At 36.7% G+C, this 17,746-nt stretch overlaps 1 protein-coding gene across 1 annotated transcript; it reads left to right on the top strand.

Moving 5' to 3' along the window:
• The first annotated feature begins 945 nt into the window (after positions 1 to 945).
• On the top strand, positions 946 to 17,507 carry LOC122754734 (olfactory receptor 10R2-like). Its single transcript, XM_044003205.1, has 2 exons — positions 946 to 969; positions 16,548 to 17,507. The coding sequence occupies exons 1-2, from the start codon at positions 946 to 948 to the stop codon at positions 17,505 to 17,507; spliced, it is 984 nt and encodes a 327-aa protein (XP_043859140.1).
• The last annotated feature ends 239 nt before the right edge of the window (positions 17,508 to 17,746 follow it).

The raw sequence follows: 17,746 nt of genomic DNA, 5'->3' as shown, positions 1-17,746 counted from the left end.
TGAAGCTCCTTATGTGGGAAAGGAGAGGACATTATTAAGACAGTGGATTGTGACTCTTGACCATGCAGTGTAGGACAGCAAAACTTGCACCTAAGTACTCATCTGTTCATCTCATGGTTGTCCTCAAGTTCCTTCTGAGCTTTAATCTGCTTTTTTATTCTCATCTAGCAAATAAGGGGAGGCAAATATGAGGTAGCAAGTGATGGAGAGAAGCATAAAAGGCTTAAAGAATGCTGGAGGGTTGGGAGGTAGAGCTGGGAGATTATGGAACCAAAATGAGGAAAAAGCAGAAAGGTAAGAAAGGCAGTATTGCTGTTGGAGTGGTCACAGAGAAGCCATTGTGTCCAATAAGCACTTGGATAAATGTAGGGAACTAAGGATCAAGCCAACCCTAACTCAGTGTCCCCCTTGGAACCTCTTGTGTACCTGGAGGATACTGTGTGACTTTTCTTTCCTTTGTCTTTCCTTTGTCTTCTCCTTTCAACTTTCAGGTGAGTTGCTTTATTATTAACCTCTTTTTCATCATCCCCTTTCACGACAGCCTTTCTTCCAAACTACCCATATGCATACATTGCCTTCATTTCTGTGTATAAGAGTCTTTCTGTTTCAGATCCACACTTCTCTCCCCAACATACCCTTCTCCCCTATCATCCCCTGCCCCAAATCTGCAACTTTCTTCTAGGCATTCCAGGTTGATTTAAAGCATCTGACTTGAAATGTATTGGTCCACTAATGGCATCCCCCACCTCTTGCCCCATTATATTAAAAAGCCACAGAGAAGTCACAGGGCCCCAAGGCATATACAAGAGGGAAAGAACTGATGAAGATAATGGAGAATTTTGTTTATAAAATGATCATGTTCCCATCTAGAAAAACTTCCTTTCCTTGGACCTCACTTTCCTGTCTTACTCTGGGTATGATTTTGCCACAGCACCATTATCAGACATGAAGAACCAGAGCTGTGATGAGGTAAGGGGGCCCAGTGGGCTAATGAAGTTCTTCGTGGTACTTGTAATATTATTCCATTGTCAGTAATCAGCCACTTGGTCTTTCAGTCATCAGCAAAATGGATTTTCTGGGCTCAGAACCTAGAGTGGCTTTGGTCTTGGGCTCTGGTATAGAATGGGAAAAATCTAGGATTAGGAATGAGAAAACTCATGTTTCTGTACTGACTCTATGATGTACCAGCAGTCTAAGCATTTGAAAGCCACTCACTCTTTCTGGGCCACCTCAGTTACTTTTTAAAAATATATTTATTTATTTTTGTGAGGGCAATGAGGGTTAAGTGACTTGCCCAAGGTCACACAGCTAGTAAGTATCAAGTGTCTGATCTGGATTTGAACTCGGGTCCTCCTGAATCCAGGGCTGGTGATTTATCTACTGTGCTAGTTAGCTGCCCCCACCTCAGTTACTTTATCTGTAAAATGGAGATCACAGATTTATAGGAACATGGAATCATGGAGTTTTAGAGTTGAAAGGGATTGAAGCAAGCATTTAGTCCAACCCATACCTGGCAAAGAATTATAATACTTTCCTCACTGGATTGTTGACACAATATCTGAGATGATGGATTTGAGAGTCCTGTCTAAAAACTCCAAAGTGCTACTTAAGGATGAACTATAATTTAATACCAGGTTTAGGTCAATAGACACAGCAGATATAAAAGGCCTCATCTCTGTCCTTTAGAAATCTGCCACATTTTTGAAGATACAGGACATTTGTGTAAAATACTAGGTGGCACATTTACAAAGCAGCAATACTGGGAGAGGGAGCCTTGAATTCTTCTCTCCCATCTAGTGTAGTATCATTAGCCTGGGGCCAAGACAGCAAGGTAAAGTGTCATAGATTTGGGGGCAGCTAGGTGGCACAGTGGATAGAGTACTGGCCCTGGATTCAGGAGGACCTGAGTTCAAATCCGGCCTCAGACACTTAACACTTACTAGCTATGTGACCCTGGGCAAATCACTTAACCCCAATTGCTTCACCAAAAAAAGTGTCATAGATTTAAAATTGAAGTAGCTTTAGAGATCATGTATTCCTCCTCATTTTAGTACATATGTCTAGTAAGTAGAAATGATAGGATTTGAACCTAGAGTTATACTAGCAAACATTAATTTACTCATTCAACAACTATTTGTGCAAATCTGCTTAATGCCAGGTAGTCTCTCAGTCATTGAAGATACAGATATAAAAGAAATAATAGCTGCCCTTAAGAACCTTATGGGCCGTTTAGATGGATAAGGCAAGCACAAAGACATATACAAGGTACTATGTTGTAAGTGGCATAAAGGCAGCTTGTTGGCACAGTAGATGGAATGTATAGCCTGCAATGTGAGTTCTAATCCTAACTTAGACACTGATTAGCAGTCTAACCCTAGCCTCAGTTTCCTTATTTGTAAAATGGGGATAATAATTGCACCTACCTCCTAGGGCTGTTGTGAGGATCAAATGAGATAATATATGTAAAGCACTTTGCAAACCTTAAAGTCCTATATACTGTCTTCCTTCAGAATTGTCTTGTACCATTGTATTGATCAGAATAACTCACTTTCACAGTTGTCATCATTACAAATATTTTTCCAAATTTCTTTTATTGGTAAGTGATGAAAACAAAAAAACCCTAAGAACTTATATGTATTCATAGAAGGGAGAAATCAGTTCAAGTTAGAAGATCAAGGAAGATTTCCCGGAGGAAGTGACATTTGAACTAGGAAGAAGGGATTACAGGTGCATAAGTGGAAAGGAAGATGGGGCCATCAGAGGAAGCATGCAAATTGGCATGAAACGCAATGAAGGACAATGGGTTGAGAAGTAACATATTGAGTCCTTGTGAGAATTAGTCTTTAAATGAAAACAGGAGTAAATTCACAAAGTTGTTTTCCTCAGTGACAGGCTGTAGTGTGTCCAGAGGTTGAGAGGTTTGACAACCATGCCACATGATAATTGCTTGTTGCACATAGTAGGTATTAGTAAATAGCTATTAACTTGAATTATATTGAGACATGATAACTGTCTTCAAGTATTTGAAGGGCTCTTATGTGGAACATGGATTAATATCGTTGTGCTTTGTTCAAGAGGGCTTCTTAACTGTGGCCAGGGAATGGAATTTGTAGAAAAGCTTATTTAGTTTTGATGCAAGGAAAAACTTCCTTTTATTTGAGTTGTTCAGAATTTAAATGTACTATATTGGTTGAGGGTGTACTCTTCCTCAGTGGATGTTTTCAAACAGTTGCTGGATTACTATGAGGAATGGGTATCACACAACATTTTCTTCTTCCGATGCAAAAGGACTAGGTAAGTCCTATAAATCCTTTCCAATGCTGATATTCTTTCTTTCTATGAAATAAATTAAAGGAGTCTGGTATGTTGAGTGTAAGTTTTACTCTCCTTATTTTACAAACGAGGCTACTGATGTTTAGAAAGATATTTAGAACTTGTCCAAGTTCTCACAAACCCCTAAGTGATAAAATGATTGGGGATTTGAGGTCTGGTCTTTGGGCTTAATGACCAGCATTGTCTCTACTGCAACATTGTACTCCAGTATACAATGAAGCCTGCCTGGGTTGGTGGTATAGAGGGATTCAAAGTCAAAATAGATGCAGGACATAAGCCTTAGGTCGAAGTGATGTGAGTCTTGAAGTATTTGAAAGCTTGCTAAGTGGAAGACAGATTAGACTTCTGCCTGGAACTAGAAGGGAAGATTAAGACTCAAAGAGAAAAAAAATCCCAAAAGATAGTTTTCAATTCATTATAAGGAAGATGTTCTTTCCAAATGGATTTTCTGAACACAAGAGAGTTACCTCATGAATTAGTGAGTCCACTGTCACTGTATGTGTTCAAGCTGAGGTTGGGATGATCATTTGTTGAATATGTAATAGTGGGAATTTATGAGGTTGTTGTAGGTGATCTCTAATCTCTTATAACTGTGAGATTCTTTGATTTGATGTTTTTGTAGAAGCAAATAGATTTAAATAACTTGACTAGGGTCACATGACTAGTATGTCTCTGAGGCTGGATTTCAACTTTGGTCTTCCTGACTCCAGAAATGGCACTCTGTCCACTGTTCCATCTAACTACCCCAATTCTTTGATTTTAGAAGAGATTGTAGGATTCACAGTGTGTGTGTGTGAGGTTATAAGGGGAAAAGATATTGAAGAAGAGAATTTGGAACTGAAAGTTTTAAAAATGAATGTTGAAAATGATTTTTACATGTAATTAGGGATTTTTTTAATAAAAAGGCATTGAAGATGAAAAAGTGAACATTACTATCTTCATGACTTTCTGAGAGCTTGCCTAACACTACCAAAATTCTGACAAGAGTCAATTTTGTTTTTAAAATTATCTTCGAAGATACTCAAATGTCAAAAGTTTGATGTTCTTTAAATAAAGCCATGAGTTCAACACCAGGTAACTAATCAGCAATGACTTCATGATGATAAGAGATGGGAATAAGACATCAGAAGTTCAACAGTCCTATTTCTATCAATCAATCATTCATTGAATCAAACATTGATCAAGTGTTTGCACAGTGACAGGTACTTTGATAATCAATGGAGATAAAAAGAAAGACCAAAACAAGAAGAAATTGTCCCTATCTAAAATTTATGTAATAAAGAGGAAAATAAAATATAAATAAATAGATACATAAAATAACTGACTAAATAGATATGAACAAATGAATATGCATAAGATACATAGAGAAAGGAAAGAACTTTGTGAAGAAGATGAGAAGCTGCAAGTGCATGGGGACCTGAGAAAAGCCTCCTGCAGAAACTGACATTTGAATTGCCTTGAAGTAGGTTAAAAGGTGGAGGTGAGGAACAGATCACTGCAGGCTTGGCAGATAGCTCTTCCAGTGACATGATGATGAGAGAGGGAATGCAGTATATGGGATAATAAATATCAATGCAATGTATAGACAGTAAAGTGTGAAAATACTAGGAAGGAAAAATTAGAAAGTCAGGCCATCAAGGACTTAAATGTTAATAGAGGATTTTCTATTTCATCTTAGAAGAAGTGAGGAGCCATAGCCGTTCACTGAGAAGGGGGAGGGGGCTGACATGGTCAAATCGGCACTCTACGAAAATCTCTTTGGTAGCTATGAGGAGGATGGCCTGGAGGAAGGAGACACCTGAGGGAGAGAGACTAATTAGAAGGCTTTTGTAGGGCAGCTAGGTGGTGCAGTGGATAAAGCACCAGGCTTGGATTCAGAAGAACATGAGTTCAAATCTGGCCTCAGACACATGACAATAACTAGCTGTGTGACCTTGGGCAAGTCACTTAACCCTCATTGTCCCACCAAAAAAAAAAAGAAGGCTGTTGTAATATAGCCCACTCAATTTTAATTTTTCTTTACTGTCACTTAGCTGAAATAGGTCAAGTTTCAAATATTTTAATTGTGGACAATAATTTGTCACTTTTATTATCTTTAAAAATATGATTGAGTTATTTTTAGCATTGTTTAAAAAATAGTTTTGAGTTCTAAATTCTTCCCCTTCCTCCTACCCTGCCTCCACTCACTGAGAAGGGAAGCAATAGGATAACAATTATAATTGGAGAATTCTGCAAAACATATTTCCATACTAGCAAGAAAAATAAACAGAGAATAGTATACTTCAATTTGCACTCAATTTGCACAAGTCCTTTGCAATCTTCTTGAATCATTGTTTTCATTAGAGAAGCTAAGTCTTTCACCCTTGATCATCATTACAATATTGCTGTTACTGCATGTAGACATCTCATAGTTCTGTTCAGTTCACTTCATGGAGGTCTTCCCAGGTTTTTGTGAAACATCCCCCCTTGTGATTTCTTTACCACAATAGTCTTCCATCACAATCATATACCACTACGTTTTTAGTCATTCCTCAACTGATGGACATCTCCTCAATTTTCAGTTTTTTTTGCCACTGCAAAAAGAGCTACTGTATAGGTCCTTTTCTGTTTTGAAAAAATCTCTTTAGGGTATAGAAAGTAGTAGGCCAAAGGGTATGCACAGTTTTATAGCCTTTTGTGCATAGTTTCAAATTGTTCTCCAAAAAGGTTGGACCAGGTCACAACTTCACAAACAATTAATTAGTTTACCTATTTTCCCTCATCTCCTCCAGCATTGGTCATTTCTGAAAGGTGTGAGGTGGTACCACAGAATTGTTTTAATTTGCATTTCTCTAAGCAGTGGTGACAGAGCATTTTTCATATGATTGTAAATTGCTTTGATTACTTTTGAAAACTGCCTCTTCATATCCTTTGGTCACTTATGAATTGGGGAATGGCTTTTTAAAAATAAATTTGATTCTGTTCTCTATGTATTTGAGACCTTTATAAGAGAAACTTGCTGTACATTTTTTTGATATTACTTCATATCTATGGGATCTTTTAGCAAAATCTCTCTTAATGAGGTCTATTTTTAATTCTCCTTTATCTGAGATCATGATTGCTACCTACCCCTGCCTTTTTGACTTGAGCTGGAGCATAATTGATTCTGCTGCTGCCTCTTATTTTAACTCTGTGTGTCTTTCTATTTCAAGCATGTCTCTTATAAACAACATATTGTTGGAATCTAGTTTCTAATCCATTATGCAATCTGCTTTTGTTTTATGGCTGAGTTCATCCCATTCACATTCATAGTTATGATTACTTGCTATGTATTTTCATCCATCCTATTTTCTTCTGTTTATCCTTCTCTCTCCCTCTTTAACCTGTTCCTTCTCAAAAGTCTGTTTTGCATCTGACCACTGCCTTGCTCATTTTCCTTCCCTTTTATTATCACCCCTCCCCCCCTTTTCTTATCTTCTTCCTCTCCTATATGGCTATTAGATAAGACAGATTTCTGTAAGCAACTTTCTATGTATAATATATTCTTCTCTCTTTCAATAAATTATGATGAGAGTGAGGTTCAAGCATAGCTCACTTCCCTCAGTTTTTCCCTTCATTGTAAAAGCTCTTCCTTGAGTGCCTCTTTTATATGAGAAAATTTCTCCCATTCTATCTTTCTTCCTCCTTCTCCCAGTACATCCATGTTACTCACCCCTTCATTTATTTCTGAGATCATCGCTTTTTAAAAAATAAAGTATTTTTTCCAGTTAAATATAAAGATAATTCTCAACTTTTGTTTATACAAGCTTTCCAATTTCAGATTTTTCTCCCTTCCTCCCCTCCTTCCCCCCTCCCCTAGACAGCAGGTAATCTGATATAGATTATATATATATATATATATGTATGTATGTATGTATATATGTATATATTAAATGTATTGTATATATATAATGTATATATACATTAAATATATTTCTGCATTAGTCATGTTATAAGAGAAAAATCAGAGCAATGAGGATAAACTTCAAAATAGAGAAACAACAGCACCAAAAACAAAAGAAATAATATGGTTCAATCAGCATCTATACTCCACAGTTTTTTTTCCTGGATTTGGAGATCCTCTTCCATCATGAGTCCCCTGGAACTCTTCTGTACCATTGCATTGGTGAGAAGAATATAGTCCACCACAGTAGATCAACACACAATGTTGATCATACTGTGTACAATGTTCTTCTGGTTCTGCTCATCTCAGGCATCATCAGCCCTCTCAAGACCCTCCAGGTTTCTCTGAACTCCTCCTACTCATCATTTCTTACACCACAATAGTATTCCATTACATTCATATACCACAACTTGTCCAGCCATTCCCCAAATGATGGGCATCCCCTCAACTTCCAATTCCTTGCCACCACATAAAGAGCAGCTATAAATATTTTTGTACATGTGGGTCCTTTTACCTTTTCCATGATCTCTTTGCGAAAAAGACCCAAAAGTGGTATTGCTGGGTCAAAGGGTATGCACAACTTTATAGCCCTTTGGGTATAATTCCAAATTGCTCTCCAGAAAGGATGGATCAGTTCACAGCTCCACCAACAATGCATTATTGTTCCAATTTTCCCACAGCTTCTCCAACATTTATTATCTTCCTTTTTTGTCATTTTAGCCAATCTGATAGGTGTCAGGTGGTACCTCAGAGTTGTTTTAATTTGCATCTCTCTAATCATTAGGGATTTAGAGCATTTTTTCATATAGGAATATATAGCTTTGATTTCTTCATCAGAAAACTGCCTGTTCATATCCTTTGACCATTTCTCAATTGGGGAATGACTTGGATTCTTATAAATTTGATTTAGTTCCCTATATATTTTAGAAATGAGGATTTTATCAGAAGTTCTGGCCATAAAAATTGTTTCCCAGCTTTCTGCCTCCCTTCTGATTTTGGATGCATTGCTTCTGTTTGTACAAAACCTTTTTAATTTAACATAATCAAAATCATCCATTTTGCATTTTATAATATTTTCTATCTCTTATTTGGTCATAAACTGTTCTCCTTTCCAAAGATCTGAAAGATAGACTATTCCTTTCTCTCCTAATTTACCTATGGTATCACCTCTTATGTCTAAATCATTTGTCCATTTTGACCTTATTTTAGTATAAGGTGTAAGATGTTAGTCTATGTCTAATTTCTGCCATACTATCTTCCAGTTTTCCTAGCAGTTTTTGTCAAATACTGAGTTCCTATCCCAGAAGCTGGAGTCTTTGAGTTTATCAAACACTACATTACTAGTGTCATTTACTACTGCATTTCCTGAGCCTAGCCCATTCCATTGATCCTCCACTCTATTTCTTAGCCAGTACCAGATAGTTTTGATGACTGCTGCTTTATAGTAAAGCTCTAGGTTTGGTACAGCTAACCCACCTTCCTGTGCATTTTTTTCATTATTTCCCTAGATATTCTTGATTTTTTGTTTTACCAGATGAATTTTGTTATTATTTTTTCTAGCTCTATAAAATAATTTTTAGGTAGTCTGATTGGTATGGCACTGAATAAGTAAATTAATTTAGGCAGTATTGTCATTTTTACTATATTAGCTCTGCCTATCCATGAGCAATTGATATCTTTCCAATTATTTAGATCTGATTTGATTTGTGTGAAGAGTGTTTGGTAGTTGTGTTCATAGAGTTCCTGGGTTTGTTTTGGCAAGTAGACTCCCAACTATTTTATATTATCTACCATTACTTTGAATGGAATTTCTCTTTCTATCTCTTGCTGCTGGATTTTGTTGGTCATGTATAGAAATGCTGATGATTTGTGTGGTTTTATTTTATACCCTGCTACTTTGCTAAAGTTGTTGTTTCAAGTAATTTTTGAGTTGATTCTCTAGGATTCTTTAAGTATACCATCATATCATCTGCAAAGAGTGATAGTTTTGTTTCCTCCTTGCCTATTCTAATTCCTTTACTTCTTTTTTCTTCTCTGATTGCTAAAGCTAACATTTCTAGGACAATATTAAATAATAAGGGTGATAATGGACATCCCTGTTTCACCCCTGATCTTATTGGCAAGGCCTCTAACTTATCTCCATTGCATATAATGCTTGCTGATGGTTTTATGTAGATACTGCTTATTATTTTAAGGAAAGCTCCACCTATTCCTAAGCTCTCTAGTGTTTTTATTAGAAATGGGTGCTGTATTTTGTCAAAAGCTTTCTCTGCATCTATTGAGATAATCATATGATTTTGGTTAGTTTTCTTATTGATGTGGTTGATTATGCTAATAGTTTTCCTAATGTTGAACTAGCCCTGAATTCCTGGTATAAATCCCACCTGGTCATAATGTATTATCCTGGTGATCGCTTGCTGTAATCTTGCTAATATTTTATTTAAAATTTTAGCATCAATATTCATTAGGGAAATTGGTCTATAATTATCTTTCTCTGTTTTTGCTTTGCCTGGTTTTGGTATCACCACCATATTTGTATCAAAAACGAATTTGGTAAAACTTCTTCATCTATTTTTCCAAATAATTTTTATAATATTGGAATTAATTGTTCTTTAAATGTTTGGTAATATTCACCTGTAAACCCATCTGGCCCTGGGGATTTTTTCTTAGGGAATTCATTAATGGTTTGTTCAGTTTCTTTTTCTAATATGGACTTATTTAAGGATTTTATTTCCTCTTCAGTTAACCTGGGCAGTTTGTATTTTTGTAAATATTCATCCATTTCATTTAGATTGTCAAATTTGTTGGCATACAGTTGGGCAAAATAATTCCTAATTATTGATTTAATTTCCAATTCATTGGAGGTAACATCACCCTTTTCATTTTTGATACTGGTAATTTGTTTTTTTCTTTCTTTTTTAAAAATCAAATTAACCAATATTTTATATATTTTATTGTTTTTTTCATAAAACCAGCTCTTACTTTTATTGTTTAATTCTATAGTTTTCTTGCTTTCAATCTTATTAATTTCTCCTTTAATTTTCAGGATCTCTAGATTAGTATCCAATTGAGGATTTCTAATTTGTTCTTTTTCTAGCTTTTAAGTTGCATGTCCAATTCATTTATCGCCTCTTTCTATTTTTTATTCATATAAGCATTTAGAGCGATAAATTTTCCGCTAAGCACTGCTTTGGCTGCATCCCATAGATTTTGGTATGTTGTCTCATTATTGTCATTCTCTTGGATATAGTTATTGATTGTTTCTATGATTTGTTGTTTGGGCCATTCATTCTTTAGAATGATACTATTTAGTTTCCAATTGATTTTCAGTCTACTTTTCCATGGCTCTTTCTTACATCTAATTTTTATTGTATCATGATCTGAGTAGGATGCATTTACTATTTCTGCCTTTCTACATTTGACTATGATGTTTTTGTGCCCTAATACATGGTCAGTTTTTGAAAATGTGCCATGTACTGCTGAAAAAATGGTATATTCCTTTCTATCCCCATTCAAATTTCTCCAGACATCTATCATGTCTAACTTTTTTAGTAATCTATTCACCTCTTTCACTTCTTTCTTATTTATTTTTCAGCTAGACATATAATTCTGAGAGGGGAAGATTCAGATCCCCCACTAGTATAGTATTACTGTCTAATTCCTCTTGTAACTCATTTAACTTCTCCTCTAAGAACTTGGATGCTATACCACTTGGCGCATACATATTTAATATTGATATTACTTCATTATCTATAGTACCATTTAGCAAGATGTAGTTTCCTTCCTTATCTCTTTTAATGAGATCTATTTTTGCCTGTGCTTTGTCTGAGATAAGGATTGCTACCCCTGCTTTTTTGACTTTAGCTGATGCATAATATATTCTGCTCCAGCCTTTTACCTTTACTCTGTGTGTATCTCTATGCTTCAGATGTGTTTCTTGTAAACAGCATATTGTAGGATTCTGTTTTTTAATCCACTCTGCAATTCCCTTCCATTTTATAGCAGAGTACATCCCATTCACATTCACAGTTATTATTACTAACTGTCTATTCCCCTCCATTCTATTTACCCCCTTTGTACTTTTACCCCCTTCTTTCACCCTATTCTTCCCCACCAACGTTTTGCTTCTTACCCCTGCCTCCCCCAATCTGCCCTCCCTTTTTATCATCCCCCTCTCTTTTCTTTACCCTTTTCTCCCTTGCTTTTGTCCTCCCTTCTATCAGTCCCCCCCTTTCCCTTCCCCTTTTGCTTACCTAAAGAATGAGCTAAGTTTCTTTATCCCAATGAATGTATATGTTATTCCCTCTTTGAATCAAATCTGATGAGGGTATGGTTGAAACAATGTTCTCCCCTCATTCCTTTCCCTCTATTTTAATAGGTTTTTTTTCAACTCTTCATATGATGTAATTCACCCCAGTCCACCTCCCCTTCCCTCTCCTCCCCATAGACTCCCTTTTTAACCCCTTAATTTTCTTTGTATCATCATATCAAAGACAATTTATATTTATACCCTCTGTGTATAGTCCTTCTCTCTGCCCAAATACATTTACAATTCTTAAGAGTTATGAGTATTATCTTCTTGTGTAGGGTTGTAAACAGTTTTACCTAATTAAATAAATTTTTTTCCCCTCTGTTTACCTTTTTAGACTTCTCTTGAGTCTTGTATCTTAAGATTGAATTTTCTATTCAGTTCTGGTCTTTTCATCAGGAAACATTGAAAGTCCCCATTGTTATTGAATGCCCATCTTTTCCCCTGAAAGAGAATGATAATTTTTGCTGGGTAATAGATTCTTGGCTGCAATCCAAGCTCCTTTGCCTTCTGGAATATCATATTCCAAGACTTGCGGTCCTTTAATGTTGAAGCTGCCAGGTCCTGAGCAATCCTGACTGTGGCTCCTTGATATTTAAATTGTGTCTTTCTGGCTGCTTGGAATATTTTCTCCTTCACCTGATAATTCTGGAATTTGGCTACAATATTCCTTGGAGTGGTCCTTTTGGGGTCTCTTTCAGGAGGTGTTCGATGGATTCTTTCAATGATGATTTTATCCTCTGATGTTATAATATCAGGGCAGTTCTCCTTAATAATTTCCTGGAATATGGTGTCTAGATTCTTTTACTGATCGTGGCTTTCAGACAGTCCAATATACTCAAATTGTCTCTTCTGGATCTGTTTTCCAGATCAGTTGTCTTTAAAATGAGGTATTTCACATTTTGATGGTGTCTCATGGATTCATTATCTTCCAACTGTCCAATTTTAATTTTTAAGGCATTGTTTTCTTCAATGAGTTTATGCACCTTTTTTTTCCATTTTGCCAAATTAATTTTTTAAGGCATTGTTTTCTTCAGTGAGATTATATACCTTTTTTTTCCATTTTGCCAGATGAATTTTTTAAGGAATTGTTTTCTTCAGTCAATCTTTGTGCTTCCTTTTCCAAGCTGCTGATTCTTTTTTCATAATTTTCTTGTGTTGCTTTCATTTCTCTCAATTGATTTTTAAAATCCTTTTTGAGCTCCTCCCAGAAGGATTTTTGCTCATGAGACCAAAAATCTTCCCTCTTGAGGCTTCACATGTAGGCAATTTGGGAGTATTGTTCTCATCTGAGTTTGTGTTTGCCTCTTCCCTGTCAACACAGAAGCTCTCAATGGTGAGAGTTCTTTTTTGTTTTTTGCTCATAATGCAGCTTATTTTATTTTTAAATTTTTTTTAAAGTTGAGGTTTCCTCTGGGGGGCACCAGGGTCCCTGTTTCAAGCTTCTTGTGCTGAGATATAGGGCCTGTGTCACTGGCTCTCTACACTGAGGCCTCTATGGCTTGTAGATTTTTCACCACCCTGCCCTGGGCTTCCTGTCTGAGCACTCTGGGATCAGTGGATGTTGCCCTGGGCTTCCTGCCTGAGCGCGCTGGGATCAGTAGGCCTTCTGGTGCCTGTGCTGTGGGTATCCCTCCAGCTGGCAACCTGCCCTCTCGGCTGGTGCAGGTGGGTTTTGCCACTGTTCTGCTGCACCACCGGCTTGTTGTGCCAGGATCCAAAGGCTTCAGTTGCTCGGCTGTGGCCCACAGCTTTCTGATGACTTGCCCCACCCTCTCCCACACTCTGTGCTGCAGTGACCTGAGGCTCCCTTTTGCCCGAGTGAGACTGACCTTTCCTGAAGTCTCCTAAATTATCTCTGGTTGGAAGACTGTGTCTCTCTGTCTCTTTGCAGGTTCTGTAGTTTCAGAATCCATTTAGAGGCTTGATGTAATGTTCTTTTTGAGGGAATAGAAGGGGAGCTCACAGAATTTGCTGGCTACTCTCCACCATCTTCAAATATATTAATCTGAGATCATCTTAACATAATCAACACACACCCATTCACTCAGTCTTTGTAGATCTCTCCTAAATGCCTCTAATGATGATAAAGTTCTTAGGAGTCACATGTACCATCTTCCCTTATAGGAATGTAAACAATTTAACCTTATTGAATCCCTCATGATTTCTCTTTCATGTTTATTTTTCTATGCTTCACTTGAATGTTATGTTTGAATGCCAAATTTTGTATTCAGCTCTCTTCTCTTAATCAGGAATGCTTGAAAGTCCTCTGTTTCATTAAATATCCTCCCCACCCCCAAATGATTATATTCAGTTTTGTTGAGTATGTTATTCTTGGTTGTAATCCTAGCTCCTTCACCATCTGGTATATCAATATTCAAATCCCTCCATTCCTTTAATGTGGAAACTGCTAAATCTTGCGTGATCCTGACTGTGGATCCATGATATTTGAATGGTTACTTTCTTGCTGCTTGCAATATTTTCTCCTTGATGTGAGAACTCTGGAATTTGGCTATAATATTCTTGGGAGTTTTCATTTGGGGAACTGTTTCAGAAGGTAATCAGTAGGTTCTTTCAATTATGTTTTATCCTCTCCTTCTAGAATATCATGGCAGTTTTCCTTGATAATTTCTTGAAACATAATGTCTAGATGCCAACGTCCTAATTTGTTTTATATTGGGAAAATGTCTTACCATAACCCTTTGCTGACCCTGCCATTCCAAAATTTGACTTGAGGCATTATTTTAAATTTATTTGGAAGGGAATATTGGCAGAGTTCTGCTGTGTTACTCCCTCTACTCCACCATCTTGGCTCTATTTTCTTCTTCTTATGCACCAACATTCATTGAAATGTATGAAGTAGATAAGAGTTGAGTAAAGTATGGGCTGTGGTACCAAATCTCACCCAGTACCATTTTCTGCATGGCTCCCAGCTAAAAAAGATTTTATGATAATATGTTCATGTATTGAAAATGTAAGAAAAACATTCTTAATTTGTTGGCCAGATTTAGCCCTCCAACAATCAGTGCCTTACCCTTCCACAAAGAGAGAAATATCTCAAATAATTTGATAAACCTCTTTAAATAAACATATATTTTGATATTCAGTGACTTCAAAGAAAGGTTAACAAAGCAAAGGAAGAACAATAAAAAATGTTGGGAAATGAGTAATGATGGGGACCAAAGATGTACAGATTTAAAGAATCCTGAAGCCTATGCATGATAAATATTTCCTCTGAGAAATGAATCAGAAGACTATGAATATGGTGAGCAAAAAGTAAAGTACTTTAATGGACAGAAAATGATTTATTACTGATATGGGGGTCATTCCTCAATCAGCCATCTATCTATCTATCTATCTATCTATCTATCTATCTATCTATCTATCTATCTATCTATCTATCTATCTATCTATCTATCTATCTCTATCCTATCTATCTATCATCAAACCCCCAACTTTTTAGAGCAAATATAATAATAAAAGTAATAGTGATAATAACTAGTGTTTATATAACTCTAGTGTTTTACATGTCAATAATACAAATTAGCTCACAGATAGAAAAAAATGAAATAAAAAAAACCAGAGTGGACAATTAGATTAACTTCCATCTTACCAATGGAATTAAGATGCTGTCACTGGAATAAATTATGTGGATAGAGGAAAGAATATCACTAGCCATCTCCAAGGAAAGACTAGGTGTCGATAAGTACTCTAGGGAAGGAGGAAAGGAATAAGCACTTATATAGTACCTACCATATACCCTGTGCTGTGCTAAGTACTTTTTGCAAACATCTCATTTTATCTTCACAACAACTCCACAAGGTATGTATTATTATTAGCTACATTTAACAGTTGAGGAAAGTGAGGTAAAGAAAAGTTAAGTCACTTGACCAGGGTTACAAACCTAGGGTTACAAAGCTAGTAAGTATCTGAGGTTAGATTTGAACTCTAGTCCTTCTGACTCCAGGTCTAGCACTCTTTCTACTGTGCCACCAACTTCCTTTTGTAGAATGTTCAAGAGATTCCTAAATTTGGAGGGAGGCTGGACTTGATGTGCTCTTAGATGCTTTCCAAATGTTTGAAGACATTGGCCACTAATTCCCTTAGTGTTCTCTCCTCTAGGAAAATCTCCCCAGTTTCCTTGTGTGATCTTTGTACAGAATGAGCTTTAGTTCCTCCTCTAGATCACTCTAGTTGTTCTTCTTTGGACACTCTCTATGTTGTTTATGTCCTTTCCAAAATATGACAATGATAATTAAAGCCTAAATTCCAGATGAATCAGACCAGGCAGAATAAAGCCCATAGGACTAAAATCTCTCTCTTTCTGAATCCTATTCCACTTTAATACACCTAAAATTGGGCTGCGGTTTTTTTTTTTTTGGTTGCTATATTACTGACTCTTCTTGCATTTGCAGCCTCTGTGTCTTTTTTTTTTTTCAGAGAACCACTGTTTATTAAAGTTTCTACCATCTTGTACTTCTGAAGTTGAATTCTTGAACCCAAGTGCAAGACTTTAGATTTATCTCTATTATGTTTACAGATTTATTAGGAGCCTCTTCCATTATGACAAGCTTGTTCTTTATCTCTTCAGCATCTATGGATTACTCCAAATTCTGTCCTTGGGAGTCAAGAATATATCTACCTTATCTTTTATATGACAACACTTCAAGTACTTGAAGACACCTTTCATGCTTTTAATAGATATTTTCTTTTCCTAGCTAAAAACCTCTTGTTTTTGGAAATGATCATCATATAACATGGTCTATATATCCCTGGCTGCTCTCTTATTGGTTGTTATCTCTTAACGATGTCCTAAATCCATGTGGATTACAGAAATTCTTTCTCCTTGGTTTCCTTCTCCTTAAGTAGTTATTGAAATAAGCCAGGGTATAGACAATTACCTTGAAAATTCAGAATGAAGACACTCAGCTTCATTAGTCTACATAACTGAGTATTCTTTTCTTCCCTCACTCTTCTCTGCAGATTCCCTGGGAACAACTTCCTCCAGACAACCTAACCACAATCACTGAATTCCTGTTGCTGGGCTTCTCCAATCTCCATGAAAAGCAGCTTGTTCTTTTTCCTATCTTCCTTTGTCTCTACCTAATCATCCTCAGTGGGAATATCACCATTGTCACTGTCATCTGCTTGGAGCACAGTCTCCATATACCCATGTACTTTTTCCTAGGGGTCCTTTCTGTCTCAGAGACCTGTTATACATTTGTTGTCCTGCCCAAGATGCTTATCAACTTGTTTTCTGTGCTCCGGACTATCTCCTTAATCAGCTGTGCTGTCCAGATGTTCTTCTTCCTTGGTTTTGGTGTTACCAACTGCCTGCTGCTTGGTGTGATGGGTTATGACCGCTATGCTGCCATCTGCCACCCTTTGCGCTACCCAATCCTCATGAACTGGAGGGTCTGCAGACTGTTAGCAGCCACTTGTGGGGTTAGTGGATTTCTAATTTCATTGGTGGGCACAACCTTGGTCTTCATTTTGCCATTCTGCAACTCCAACAAGATTGAACACTATTTCTGTGATATTTCTCCTGTTATTCACCTTGCCTGTGGTGATGCTTCTATCAATGAACTTGTCATATTCATCTGTGGTGTCCTGGTACTTGTTTTCCCCCTGACCTTTATATGTATCTCCTATGGTTTCATTGTTAGTACCATCTTAAAGATTCCATCTGCTGAGGGGAAGAGGAAAGCCTTTTCTACCTGTGCCTCCCACCTCACAGTTGTTGTAGTCCACTATGGATGTGCATCCTTTGTTTATCTAAGGCCTTCCAGGATTTCATCAAGTAAAGACCAACTGGTGACAGTGACTTATACCATTATTACCCCATTGTTGAATCCCATGGTTTATAGCCTAAGGAACAAGGATGTCCAAATAGCAATCCGGAAAGTGATCAGCTGGGGAGGGTTTTCCTTTAAAAACATATGATATCAAATTCTCACAATTATGGACAAATAGTTGTACTAGAGATATTGCTTGATTTGACCTAGATGTAAGTTTAGTGCTACTCCCAGGGATGAATACTTTTTAAACTTGGGTAGGGATTTAAAAAAAAAAATCTGCAAAGTGATTCAAGGATAGAAGTACAATGTATTATGAGATAATGTAGTGTAGAGTAATTTTTTTGAGTACACTTTCCTAGTATAGGTATATTTATTGATATATTA

Source organism: Dromiciops gliroides, chromosome 4, assembly GCF_019393635.1.
Source record: "Dromiciops gliroides isolate mDroGli1 chromosome 4, mDroGli1.pri, whole genome shotgun sequence".
NCBI lineage: Eukaryota > Metazoa > Chordata > Mammalia > Microbiotheria > Microbiotheriidae > Dromiciops > Dromiciops gliroides.
Note: the sequence above shows the minus strand (reverse complement) of the source record. Positions and strands in the feature narration are given on the sequence as shown.